The 14,686-nt window shown below is 43.2% G+C and overlaps 1 protein-coding gene across 11 annotated transcripts in view; it reads right to left on the bottom strand.

Moving 5' to 3' along the window:
• The window catches only part of CACNA2D1 (calcium voltage-gated channel auxiliary subunit alpha2delta 1), an 840,216-nt gene that overhangs the window by 708,619 nt on the left and 116,911 nt on the right, over positions 1-14,686 (bottom strand). For all 11 annotated transcript variants that reach the window (XM_044280115.1, XM_044280114.1, XM_044280117.1 and 8 more), the window contains exon 2: positions 5,285-5,366. In XM_044280115.1, the coding sequence (XP_044136050.1) occupies positions 5,285-5,366 (82 nt within the window). The remainder of the gene's footprint in view (positions 1-5,284; positions 5,367-14,686) is intronic.

Raw genomic sequence — 14,686 nt, 5'->3', positions numbered from 1 at the left:
AGTCCAGTCATTTGGACAAAAAAGTTTCTATTACCCTTATAAAAGACATCAGCTATAAAATTTACATATTTGTAAGAATGATGTTTACCTGATATTATTTTCTGTCTACAGGCTTGAATACTTTTTAGCTCTGATTTAGATGCATACAGCTACAGTATAAAATTGAGCACCAACTCAACAGAAAATCAGTGTGTAGTGAGATGATATGCACTCACTGACAAAAAAAATGCTCCCAGATAGAAATGTTGCATTGCTCGGCATGCAAAAGTGTTGCCCCGCTGACCAATAACAAGGCTATCAGAGGCTACTTTTGGGTAGCGTACCTGTTGATGAGATATTATTTACTGCTAGACATAACTAAACAACGAAGAAGACATTTTACCCAGTTGACAACTTTAAGAGGGGATGCATTATGGAACTAAGCAGGATGGTTGGTTTGACAAATTGTCTGCCATCTAGGCCATTCTGACCTAGCTGTTAGGAGGTTTTAAGAGCAGTGGTTACTTGAGGGCATGCACACATGACAAACAAGCTCCAGTCAGCCCAGACAAACCACCAGTAGTGAGGATTATATCATCCACCAACAAACAGGAGCAGCTCTCACAGTTTTCCTTGTCCACCGGTGGCACCTTCATTACACATCTCTGTCTCTGCCCAGACCATTTTAAGGCTCTTATTAAAAGGAAAATGCACTGTGCCCATTAAGTGTCCTACCATTGACAGCCAGCCACCATCACCTTCATTTACAGTGGTGTCGTGAAAGAGAAACATGGACAGCTACAGACTAGAACTGCATCACCTTTGGCAATGAATTCACGTTCTGTTTGGAATCCCATGGTAGTCATGTTTGAGTATGGAGGCCTTGTAGCAAGTGCTTCAGTACTGCCTTTGTTATGGAATGACACATTGCTGGTGTGATGATCTGGGGAGCCATTGACAACAGCTGTCATCATGAGTAGTGATACGAGGGACACTAACAGCTCAGCGATATGTACAGAACATCCTGCAGCTATGTGTTGCCTCATTTTTCAGCAGGATAATGCTTGCCTGCACACAGGAAAGTTTTCTCAGGCATGTCTCCACCAGATTGCAACAGTTCCTTAGCAATGGCCCGATACCGACCCAAACGCCCACATACTGCGTCGGGGCATGGGAGCGCATAGTTCCCTGCCCCGCCGCCAATCACCGGCATAGGCCTCATGCTTAGTAGGCCTGAGGCCTATGCGGAAGTGAAATCCCAACACAGGTGAGCGTGATGACATGATTGCGCACCTGTGCCGCTCTGTGACGTGTGCGTGCCTGCCTCAGTCCGGCTCGTACGATCTGCGAGCAAGCGCCTGGCCCCGGATATAGGCAAGTATTTTGCTTTTAGTTTTTTTTATGTGCCTAATTTGGGGGACATGGAGGGGACAAACAGGGGGACATATTAGTGAAGAGACATTGAGTACATTGGGGGAAAATTACTATATTGGGGCTGGCTGTAAGGGGGAAAATGACTATGTGGGGGGAAATTATCATGGGAGGGATTACTATGTGGGGGAAATTACTATGTGGGGCAATGCGGGTGAAACTACTGTGTGAGAGAAACTACTGTGTGGGGGGAAATTACTATGTGGGGCAGTGTGGGGGGAATTACTATGTGGGGCAGTGTGGGGGAAATTACTATGTGGGGCAGTCTGTGGGAAATTACTATGTGGGGGCTGTGTGGGGGAAAATTATTATGGTAGGGATTACTATGTGGGGGCAAATTACTATGTGGGGCAGTGTGGGTGAAACTACTGTGTGAGGGAAACTACTGTGTGGGGGAAATTACTATGTGGGGCAGTGTGGGGATAATTACTAAGTGGGGCAGTGTGGGTGAAATTACTATGTAGGGCAGTGTGGGGGAAATTACTATGTGGGGCAGTGTGGGGGAAATTACTATGTTGGGCAGTGTGGGGGAAATTACTATGTTGGGCAGTGTGGGGGAAATTACTGTGTGGTGGCAGTGTGGAGGAAACTACTGTTTGGGGGCAGTGTGGGGGAAACGACTGTGTTGGGGGGAATTACTATGTGGGCAGTGTGGGGGAAACTACTATGTGGGGGCAGTGTGGGGGAAATTACTATGTGGGAGTAAATTACAATATGGGGGCAGTGTGGGGGAAAATACTATATGGGGCAGTGGGGGAAATTACTGTGTGGGGGCAAATTACTGTGTGGGGGCAAATTACTATGTGGGGATTACAATGTGAGGGCAGTGTGGGGAAATTACTATATGGATGCAGCATGGGGGGGCGTTGCTATTGGGGAGGCAATGTAGGGGAAATTCTATTATTTTTGGGGACACTGTACAGGGATTATTACCTGGAGCACAATATAGGGTGTTATTATAACTGGGGGCACTCTAGGAGGCATTATAATTGCTGTAAACACTATAGGGACATTTGGGGTAATTTATCAAACTGGTGTAAAGTAGAACTTGTTTAGTTGCCCATAGCAGTCAATCAGATTCCACCATTCATTTTTGACAGCTCTTTTTGAAATCCAGTTCTACTTTACACCAGTTTGATAAATGACCCCAATTATGTCTATTAGGGTCACTATTTTTTCAGCAGTCCTGGGACATTGGGGAGCACCACGGGCACAGTATTGGGAGTGGCAGCAGAATGACACTGTCGGGACACCAGAATGGGGAGGTTGATGGAAAAATTTAGAAATCTAACGTGTCTGTGTTACAAACTATGTAGAGATGAGATGCGGCTTAAAGAATTTGTCATGGAGGAGAAGAGGAAAGAGAAGGTCTACATGACAGGAGAAGTCCCTGGATGTAAGAGGTATGTGGTGCTGTATTCTTCTCCAATTTTATTTTATTATAATTATATGTATTTTAAATTTGGTGACCAAATTTTTCAGTTTAGGAGCCAATTTGGCGTATGTTGGGGTATTTTTTTTTTAGTCTGGAGATGTCATATGGCCTAGGATAAACTGTGGAGCTCACAAAGCACCGCAGTCTCTTCATACAAAAAAAATTATAAACTAAAATGGAGGGAGGGGCCCAAGTTGGGTAGACAGCCCCGGGCCTATCATGCACTTAATCCGCCAATGTTCCTTAGCCTGTCCAGTCACAAGATTTAATTTATATTGACGATTTAAGGGACCAACTGGGATACCAACTTCAGCAACATATGAGTGCACAGCATCTACAGGCCAGGCTACAATATCTGTGGACAAATGTGCTGCACGATACCATACTGAACCAGTATGCCTCCATCCCCAACTGTATCTCCTCTTGTGTCCACACATATAAAGTTTTATTAGATTCTAACAATTGCATTCTTCTATTTTTCCTCCTGAAAATGTATGGATAAATTTATAGATGGACATTACCATTCCACTTGTCAATAGAATGTGTTTGATTTAATTGTATGTTGGGATACGTCCTTTGGCAAGGAGAATTTATAACACCTAGATGTCAAATTAATTCACACATTTCTAGGAGGAATAACAATGATGTGATAAGGGAGAGAGAGTAAGAACTTTATGGGAAATACTTTAAATTACAAATTCAGCTCTCCTATATCTTCTATATCCTATAAACTCAGGCTACAGCGGTTTTTCTAAGGGTACAACCACACGGTCAGGTTTCTGCATGCAATTTTAGAAGCCAAAATCAGGACGGGATTATAAGAGGAAAGAAAGCCTACAGAACAGATACAACTTCTCTTCTTTTTTTAGTGCACTCCTGGTTTTGTCTTCCAAAACTTGCATGAAGAAACTTGACAGTATGGCCGTACCCTCACATCCCAAGAGGAAGCAAGAACAAGCTTCTTAATGCAAGTCAACACAAATTTCAGGTATCTGAGACAAAGAGTCAATCAATACCTATATGTACAATTATATACGGGTCAGAGGCAGATAGTGAGGACAAATGATAAAAAAGAGGCATAAGGAAGGACAATCTCAAAATAAATAGATGGCAAAGATGCTATCAATATAGAGAAGGAAGGATGGTCAAAGACAAATTAAGTTATAAAGAGAGGCACAGCCAGTTCTCCTAAAGAAATTACAAGCGGGAAGCTGAATGGCTGATATAACTCATTAAGAGCAAAGAGCAAGGAGAGATGACGTAAAGGAGTACAGCGAGAAAATTAAATCATAAGCATTTGGCTGACATTCTCCAGTAATAAGCCTAAAAGCGACAAAGCTATGCTCTGTCCGGGAAAGCTGCCAAAATGATCAATACTTTTTTTATTTTGTTATCCATTGTTCTTTATGTGTATTTGCTGTTTCTATGAGCTGCAGTATTTTACCAGTAGCATTAAAAAATATTATGAAGGTATTTAGACTTTCACAAATGGTGATAATATTGGCGCTAACTCTATTAAAAATAGTTCTCGTATATCGCTGCAAGGCCAGAGAAAGACTTGGAGTAATTAGTATACATCTCAGTATGACTCAGAAGCGTGCAGCCTTCCAGTACTGTAAGTCATCTTGGGAAGCCCTTTCATGCAGTACTTCCAACACTGCAAAGGTCAACACACTGCAAGCTACACTGCTGTTAGCTTTCATTCCTGCTTTTGATTCCATACATATCTAGTTCTAAAAAACACACAAAAGATGTGTTGCCTCATACTGCAGTAAAACATACAGGGCATGATTAAATATTAACTTAAAAGTTTAGCTGATTTTGTAGGAATAAAATAAAAAAAATAAAAAGTGGCCGATTTTGGTTTCTTCAAACGAAATAACATAAAAAGCTCACATTGAAATAAATCAATGTTAGCAGCTTACTCGAGAGCAAAAAAATCACGTCTTTACTAATAAAACAAATATTTAATACAAAAACAAGCATTGCAATTTGCACAAAAAGAATATGCAATACATTTCATAACCCATTTCTAAAAGCATTAACCTCCGTTGACTTTTTATGTTTTATGGGGTAACATCATGGGGTCACGGTGAGGCTTTTAAGCACTGATTAACAGGAAAAAGCTATTTATCCCTTTCCTTTCAAGGACATTTTCATATTTTTTTTGTGTTTGTTTTTTCTTCCCCAGTTTATAATACCTATAACATTTTTATTTTCCATTCACATAGTCCTATAACATATTATTTTTTTTTTTTTCAGAACAAATTGTATTTATTAATGTCACCATTTAATTTGCCATATCATGTACTGAAAAATGGGGAGTCTGCACAAAACAAACCCTCTTGTCATAGTATAGTCAAAAAACATTTTCGGCCAAACAGATCTGAAGGGTGTTCCTAACATACCCTACAATTAGTAGTGAATCTGTTCACTTACTTCTGCTAGCTGATCCACGCCACTTGCTGTTCTTGCCAAGGTTACAAGATCATTCTGCATCTTATCAACCCATTGCTTAATGCTAAGGAAACAAAAGAATGTAAAATAGATTAAGTACAGTCACTAGGTAAGAAATTGTGTATATTTTCTCAAAAAATTATATCATACTAAAATGACTTATTTAAGGGTCCACCTTGCCAATGGTTGAGATTGATATCCATAGACAATGCACTGCTCCCAAATGTTATTGGCAGATCACACTATTCTGTGTCTCCCACCCGAATGAAAAAGATACCGTCCATGTATTATAATGCTCCTTAGATTGCCATAGAGACATAATGATATGCATTTAGGCATGTACACCTCATTTGTTGAGGTTATATTTGTGAAGGACAGAAGTATTCTGTGTAGGTGATTTGCCACAACCTCTTTAGGAAACCTATTGTCCCCCACATCTCTACAAAATATCTACATAAAATGAAGAAAAAAAGCATAGGTAAGAATAAACACCTGGGCTAAAGGGGTTGTCAATGGGGAAAAAAAAAAACACACCACCGAGATATGAATACTTTTATAATTGCATGTAATTTACTATAGCTACTAAGTTATTTAATTAACTCCATCTGTAGATGTCCTTTGTCCAAGTCAGTGAGGTGGTGGCACCTTTGACCAGTTCCATCTTTCAACTGCCACCAGTTGCACCAAATGGACATGCCCCCTGAGAAAAGTCACATCCCCTGAGAAAGGACACACCCATGAGCTGTTAGCTTGAAATGATTCTAGCAGAACAAATAGAGCAATGAATGGGGAGAACTCTTGATTCATATGAGGTACAGGGCTGGTATAAAACTGTATGAGGTCTGCTACCGATGACATAAAAAGTCTACATATATTGCATATACGGTACATTTTTAGGGCATAAAGTTGTATAGAGCAAACAGCAAATGTAGTACAACCAGAGCCTAAAGCTAGCCATACACAACATATAAGCTGTCCCCAGAGGTGTCAAACAGCATCTTTCTCCTGTCTACCCATTTGGAACACAAGCCAAAAGTGCATGTGTCTAGGGGATCAGGAGGAAGAGCTGTTAGACAGCCGTCTGAAGTATATGGTCAGCCTTAGGCTACTTTCACTTTAGTGGCAGCCTTCCGCGGCAGGCTGTTCCGCCACTATTATAGTCAATGGAGCCGGAGCGGAGCCCGGATCTGGCAGGCTGTTCACCCGCCGGAACAGCCTGCCGGGGAAGCTGCCGCTAATCTGAAAGTAGCCTTAAACTGTGATCTGTATGTCAGTTTTATATAGTTATCTGCAACACGTAAATTTTTTGTTTCATCAAGCTTATATGCAAAAATAAATGGCGTTTGGAGCATATTTTAATATGAGTAAGCAGAATATTCCACCAGCGCTGTATAAATAGAAGCAATTTAGTACCATAAATTTAAAAAGATGGCTTTTAAAACACATCAGCAAGATTACATAGTAACCAATTAAAATGACGCAAAATCAAGACATTTCTGGCCTTTTAAGTGGATTTCTTTTCACTATGCCATTTTTTCACATAATGATTCTGCTGAATAAGACAAGTGAGGCACAGAGAACGGGGATCATGATGAATCATCTAATCTGCCAGAAAGCTATTAGTAGAATTGCAACACATTTAGATAAAGCATACATATTTCAGTGACCAAAAGCTGGACTGTTATGCAGAGGTGAATGAAAGGAGGAAATTGGGTGCCATCCAGTTTCTATAATATACATTAAAATGGACTAAAATAGAATTACTTTATTTGGATATAATCTCTGGGCAGATCAAGTAGTGCATATATAGTTCAAATTAATTGATTACTAATATAATAGAATAAATGCGCACAAATTCTGCAATATCTGCATATCAATAATGTCATTTATAGGGTGGGTACAACACTTCTTTATGAGCTAATGTGAGTCTCCTAGTCCAGTCTGCTGTATGTCTCTATGAAAGTATTCACTTGTAGAATAAGGGTATAACTCAGAGGTACAAGCCCCTTTGAGAAAGCTAGGCGAAACGTACGTCATGGGAATTCCGGTCCCCCTTGGAAATTGGGTTTGTATGTTATTCGATCTTGCCTACATGATTGTGTTGACTTGATTTGTTCATACCAGCAAACAGCATCCTGTTTGGATTTTTGAGCCGTGTTTACGGACTATATATAGTATATGATTATACATCCATGGTTTGCTGTTTCGTATATGATGCAACCAAATTTGGATTATTGCATTATGCCTTGTACAAGATTTGACAATTTGATATAGTTTATATTGCATATTTTTTGTATGTACTGGCATTTATTTGACAGATATCCTTTTTATGTAATACACACAACCTATGTTTTTGGGGGACCATGGTTCATAGCACTCATCCGCAATATTTTACTATGTCATTTTGATGTTTTGTATATTATTACTCTGATTGTCTATAATAAAGTAGATTCTTTCATACTACATGTGTGGTTCATGTCATTCAGTTGGCTAGGCAATTATGGCTCCAAATATGACCCATTTGTTTATACTAGCGTTAGCTGTGTTTTGGTTTTCATGTAGAATAAGGTGCAGCACTCAAGAGAAGTCCTTCTCAATGCTTGGGTGTCATGGTGGCAGCCCATGCCAATTGTCACTCTGCTCTTTCTGGCAGACATGGTCGCAGCTCTGTTTACCCGCTCTACCGTCCTGGAATCCCAGTGGCATCTCTCTCCTCCCATTCGACTGGACCAGCCACCGAAGTAGTAATTCCATCATTCCTCCCCTACTTTGCAGATTTAGGCCTGCTTCTGCTGTACCTGTTGGGTGAGCCTGCTTCCCCTGTCCCTTAAAAGGATTGTGCATGTGATCATCAAGGGGTACTTAAAGAGCATGAAAAATAGTCTACAGCAGCTGGATCGGAATTATTTTGTAATTCCATGTAATTAAAAATTTAGCATAGCCACTGAGCTATTCAATAAAATGTTTCTGTATAGCGCCACCTGCTGTTTGTTCTTTCTCTTATTTCTGTGTCCTGCTCACTGAGATGGCCGCACATGCTCAGTTTCATCCTTCAACAGCCTCCTGAGCTGTGATAGGGAGAGAGCTCCAGCAGAAAATACACACCTCCTGAGCTGCAGCAGAAAAAACAGTCCTTTTAAGCTGTCAGATTAATATAAATCTAGCACAGAGATAATTGGGGAGATCTCTGGATCCATGTGAGGCACAGGGCTGGTTCTAGCTTTGTTAGAAAGGGACTACCAAGTACTATATGATGTCTGATTTTCATTTATTACAATAATCATGAGATAACCCCTTTAAGGACCTCCCCTGTTAAAGGGTGTCTGAGCAGTAGGTTCTAGTTCGCTAGGTTCCTGCAAAGGTGTGCTGTTTATTAGTTTCTCTGCCCATATACCAACTTCTGCCTGTTTCCTGAATTTAACACTTTGCTGCCTGACAAGCCTGATTCCCGTTCTGACCCTTAGCTGTAGGCCCTGACCTTTAAGTGTTCACTGGATAGCTCTTCCTTGGTTAGTCCATGACTTTGGTTTCTCCTGATCTTTTGGTGCTCTACACTGGTGTCTCTTGACTCCCATGGGTCAAATATCTATCAAACAGACTATTCCAAGAGGTAATGGTCTGTTGTTTTCCCTGCAGCAGAGTCCAGATCCCTGTATAGGGGTTAAAGGGTGAAGACCGGGGGCCGCCAGGATAGAGCCCTCAGGAGGAGCTCCAAGCCAAATCTGTTTAGTAAACGCATTAAAGGCCAGGGCTGAGAAGAAACTGTGGAGCGGATCCCAGAACAACAGTACCTACACAGACAAAGCCCAGAACTGCAGCGGTGAATGGGAAGCACCGTCCGCAGATCACTGCTGAACACAGCGCCCAGGGCCGCGGCGGTAAGCATGGGAACAGCGGCGCGGTGGTCGGTGAAGATTATTACTGGATGCTGGGCCCCCTCCAATAGCTAATGCCACTCCCCCAAGGCAAGTTTTATGGCATGAAGCTCTATGTCTCCAATACAGTAATTCCTCTCAGCAGCGGAGAAGAGCTTGGAGGATAATCCAAATGTACACATCTTGCCCTTGGAACCTTAGTAAAAGATCACCGGCTCCTATGGAGGAGGCGTCCACTTCTAAAAAGAATTGGCGGGAGACATCTGGATGATGCAGAACACGTGCAGAAGCAAATGACCTCTTTAATTAGACGAAGGTGGCCTCAGGAGTCCAGTCTTTGGCATTCAACCCTTTCTTAGTAAGAGCGTAGATCAGAGATGTAAGAGATAAAAAATTCGGGATGAACTGATTATAGAAATTAGCAAATAAGTGCTGTATAGTACGAAGACCCTGTGGGCGGGGCCATTCCCTTACTGCATTCAATTTTTCAGGATCCATCTGCAACCCGGCATCCGAGATGATGTATCCAAGGAACGGTACAGTAGATTTTTCAAAGATGCAATTCTCTAGTTTGGCATAAAGTCGAGGCAGAAGTCCAGGCAGATCTACAGGTACAGTAGGCGAGGAGGCAGGACCTCCGATAAGCTAGGTGGACAGACAGGATAATCCCCAATGCAGAATCTGACCGGAGTGCCAGTCCACAACTGGAGTGTGCCGACGCAGCCAGAGAAGACCCAGGATAACAGGATTCACGGACGCTGGCAGCACATAGAAGGAGTTCATCTCTGAATGCAGAACCCCTATTTGCAATTTAAAGGGCAAAGTAACAGAAAGCACAGGTTCAGGAAATGGCAGTCCATTTACGGAAGCCACAGACAGAGGCCTTTCTAGACAGATGCTGAATGAAGTTACCGGCTGACCCAGAGTCTAAGAATGCAAGCACAGACAGGACCACCTATCCAACTGATCCTAGACATTGGCATTTCCCGGCTTCTGTGGACAATTACGCACAAAGTGGGCCTTTCCTCCACAATACAGACACATGTTAGGCTACTTTCACACTCACGTTTGGTGCGGATCTGTCTTGTATCTGCACAGACGGATCCGCACCAATAATGCAAACGCTTGTATCCATTAATAACGGATCCGTTTGCATTAGTCATTCAAAAAATGTCTAAGTCAAAACGGATCCATCTTGACTTACATTGAAAGTCAATAGGGGACGGATCCGTTTTCAATTGCACCATATTGTGTCAGTGAAAAACTGATCCGTCCCCATTGACTTACATTGTAAGTTAGGATGGATCCATTTGACTCTGCATAGTCAGACGGTCACCAAAACGCTGCAAACTGCGTTTTAGTGACCGTCTAAAAAACGCAACAGAGACCAAACGCAGCCAAATTAATGCATTCTGAATGGATACTTATCCATTCAGAATGCATTGGGATTGAACTGATCCGTTTTGGGCCGCTTGTGAAAGCCCTGAAACGGATCTCACCAGCGGACCCAGAAACGCCAGTGTGAAAGCAGCCTTATCTGCTTTGCGGCGTAAAAGTTCCTGGTCAGACAATCGTAGGCGCTCTATTTGCATGGGCTCTTTAGATGGGGTGGGCACTAGAGGAAGAACCCGCCTCTGGAAGGATGGAGCCAAACGAGGTGGTATTCTGATGCATGTGACCTCCTTAGAACGTTCCCTGAAACGCATATCAATCCTTGTGACCAAGGTGATCAGTTCATTCAGAGTAGACGGACGGTCGCAACCAGCTAATTCATCCTTAATCTGGCCAGAAAGGCCCTCCCAGAACACCGCCAGTAGAGTCTTGTTCGATGCAAGTTCGGCAGCCAGGGTACGAAAACTGGATGGCGTACTGACCCACAGACAAGAAACCCTGTTTGTAGACGCAGCAGTGCTGATGCAGTGGAGGACGTGTGGCTGGGCTATTCAAAGCCAGAAGGTAGCCAGGAAAATCTGCAGATTAGTGGTCTCTGGACCTCTATGTTCCCAAATAGGATTTGCCCAAGCAAGGGCCTCATCAGACAGCAGGGTCACAATAAAGGCATCATTGGACGCTCAGTGGTAAACTTCTGCCCATGCAGCTCAAAGTGGATCAGCCACTGGTTCAGGAATCCACTACAGTTTTTTTGGGATCTCCACCATAGCGTGATGGCAGCGGGAGTTGAACACCAGCGGCACACAAATCCGGATTCACCGGTGTGGGTATTGCAGGGGTAGCAATGACTGGTGACCCTGCAGTAGCTGGAGAACTGCATCATGACATCCTGACATTCACTCTGACGCCTCACTTCATGTTGCAATTCCTGAACTATAGGCTTGGGGTGACAAGTGGGGTCCATAGCCTCAGCATACTGTCACGAATCAGTGGGTGTGAACCCACTGTGCCACGTGTCCTATCTCCTCTAAGGGCGTAGTCTAAATGAACCCCTCATTCTTCACAGTACCCCTGATGGTAGGGATTTTCCCGAGAACATCAGATCGCTACCTCTTGAGGAGGATAGACACATGAGGCAGCTGGTCCAAGCGGACCAGGAGGTACCTGAGAAAGGTACCAGAGGTGCAGGCATTGTCGGCAGGCTGAGTCATAACCAGGAGCAACAATGCAGGACCGAAGGATGAGCAAGAGGCGAAGTCGGACAGGCAAAAGGTCAGGGTAGGCGGCACAGGTACAGATCAGGCAATCCGAGTTGGCAACAGGAGAGTCAAGGAAAGCAGGCAGGGAACTAACAGGTAGAAGAGTCCAGGAATACAGGTACGAGTCAGGAATACAGGAACAAAAGCGGAAATCAGGAACCTTGGCAGAACACAAGGATTTTGATGCTGAGGCAGCTGGGAAGGGGGATGAGCCACTTATATATGCGCAGGAGGGCTAGGATTTCCACTATTCTCATTGTCCCTCCAAAATCCCTTTCCAGCTAACACCTTAAAGGGACACTGACAGGCAAATTCAGCATATTGTGTTATATATCTGACATTACAGGTCTTATACAGTCTATTAAAAGCATGTAAGTGACCCCCCTGTCCACCTTCTAAATACCGAAATATAAAGTTTTATAACTTGCCTGTCTCCTCACCAATCTGCCCAAGGGGCGGCGTTTCATCTGAAAATGCGCCCAGCCAGCTGCTCCCAACTGCCGTTCTGTAGCCCCGCCCAGCTCATCAATATTCACTTCGCTGGACGGGGCTACAACTCTCCGCACTATCATTAACCCCTTTGGAGATGTGAGTGAGCAGCGCTCTGAAGCGCTGCTTTGAACAGTGCCTGGGGCATGCGCATGAGGCAGAGGCTGCAGCTGCCTCTGGGAACGCAGGCAGGGTATGTACAGCAGGCGCGATCTAACCACGGCGGGGCGCAGGCGCAGAGGATTAGACGGACGCTGCCAAGAGGATTCTATCAACCATACACAGGATCGTGACTGGGGAGAGTTGTAGCCCCGCCCAGCGAAGTGAATATTGATGAGCTGGGCGGGGCTACAGAACGGCAGTTGGGAGCAGCTGGCTGGGCGCATTTTCAGATGAAATGCTGCCCCTTGGGCACATTGGTGAGGAGACAGGCAAGTTATAAAACTTTATATTTCGGTATTTAGAAGGTGGACAGGGGGGATACTTACATGCTTTTAATAGACTGTATAAGACCTGTAATGTCAGATATATAACACAATATGCTGAATTTGCCTGTCAGTGTCCCTTTAAACTTGCACAGTATCTCCGATCCATAGCTTTTATATTAGACAGCCCTTTTAGTGATTTCAGGCTATGCTAATGAAATTGCTGAATATGAATGTAATGGAGATTGAGAAATAAAAAACCAAGACAGGATTACATAAGTAAAATTTATATACATTCATCAAAAGTTAGAGAAGTTAATAGACACACTATTTCTTCTAAGCTGGTCAAACAGGAGAATGTTTGTAAAACTTGATGGCAACTATATAAAGTATTAAGTTGTGTGTGGTCAGCTACTGAGAACATCATAAAGAACACTGAAAATAGTTACAACAGGGAAAATGTGGTCTTGGGACTATTAAAGGCAGTGATTACATCATTTTTGATCCCATCTCTGAGTACTTCAAATAACAAATAGAGCGGCCATAATTTATATGAATATAATTAAAGCAAGAACAAGACATAATAGAAACTCCAGAAAGGATGAGCAGAGAAGAGCTTGGAAAAGTCGCAGATAGAGGTGCAACTAACTGTTGTGCCCCCATCTGCACCTGAAATACACCAAATTTTGGCATATTTCAGTATAGATAATGACCTCCATAGTTTATACTGTACAGCGGATTTAAATTCAGCAGGGGAGAACATCTTTATGAAGTTTGTATTATATGTCCTCCCCATAGTTTCCTCAGTGTACTTCTGATACCCTCAGCACTTAGTAGATCTGATTGGTCAACTGCTTCCTATAAAGTTAAGTGTTAAGCAAAATACTAGTATTTGGCTGTATTTGTGAGAGGAGAGGCTGATTACACGGCTACTTACTTGCACCTGTGAGGCCAGGCTGGGTGGGTACTAGGCTATTTATAGGCTCCTGTAGGCCTAGGCTGACGATGGGTCAGCTGATTTCACTACCTGTGAGTCAGCTCTAGGATACTGCAGCATGGTGTGGAGGCTCCTTACGGCTGGGCGATGGCAGAATGTCTTAGCAGGGCGCTGGTATTCACGGTAGGATCGGAGTGGTTTGCATGGGACCAACGCTGCGGTCCGCGACATGTAGCGCTCTGAGATGTAGCAGAGTCGGGCGCTAAACGGTTGAATGAGGGTTGTTAGTTGGTTCAAGTCATGCACGCTGTGTTTTATATCAATGGTAAGGAAAAAATAAAATAAAAAATGCTGTGGTATTGCATTTGATGGCATGGTGCCTACAGGGTGGCATGCGATGTGCAGTACTCTGGTTCAAAGCAGAGCGGGGTGCTTATGGTCTAGTGAATGCTCGGCTGTCCAGGGGCTTGTTGGGGGTCATTGCATATAGTTGTTGGCCTAGCAGGCGCCTGGTGTAGGTATGGTCGCAGGTTTCCTCTATTAAAAAAAATAAAATAAATGTGTGTTTTTAACATGCAGGGGCACATCCGTAGCTAATGCCAAACAGGCAAGGAGTTGGGGTATGTATACCAGGGGTCTGCATGTGGGGATCCATGCAGATCAGTCGAGGCGCCTGCATTTGAGTTCTGATGCTCCTATAGGTAAGAGTGGTTTATCTATAAACTGTATGTTATGGGCACACATGTGTCAGCGGTTCTGTGCTGGGGTACAGGTGCATTATATGTTGCCTTATTGTCGTTGCTTCAAGGTTCATGTTCATACACGTTTATGTTTTGTTTTTTGTTTTCCTTTTTTGGTGGTGCTGTGGTGACCATCCTGGAAGAAGAAAAAAAGCAAAAAAAAAAAAAGCCTGCAGCATTATGTGGGGGCGTTACCTTCATAGCTATGTCCATGTGTCTTCATTTACAATTTATACTCTGTTCACCACTAGAGCTGCGTTCATGCGT

This window comes from Bufo gargarizans, chromosome 2 (genome assembly GCF_014858855.1).
Source record: "Bufo gargarizans isolate SCDJY-AF-19 chromosome 2, ASM1485885v1, whole genome shotgun sequence".
NCBI classification, from domain to species: domain Eukaryota; kingdom Metazoa; phylum Chordata; class Amphibia; order Anura; family Bufonidae; genus Bufo; species Bufo gargarizans.
The sequence above is the reverse complement of the archived record's forward strand: the minus strand, read 5'-3'. Positions and strand labels throughout refer to the sequence as shown.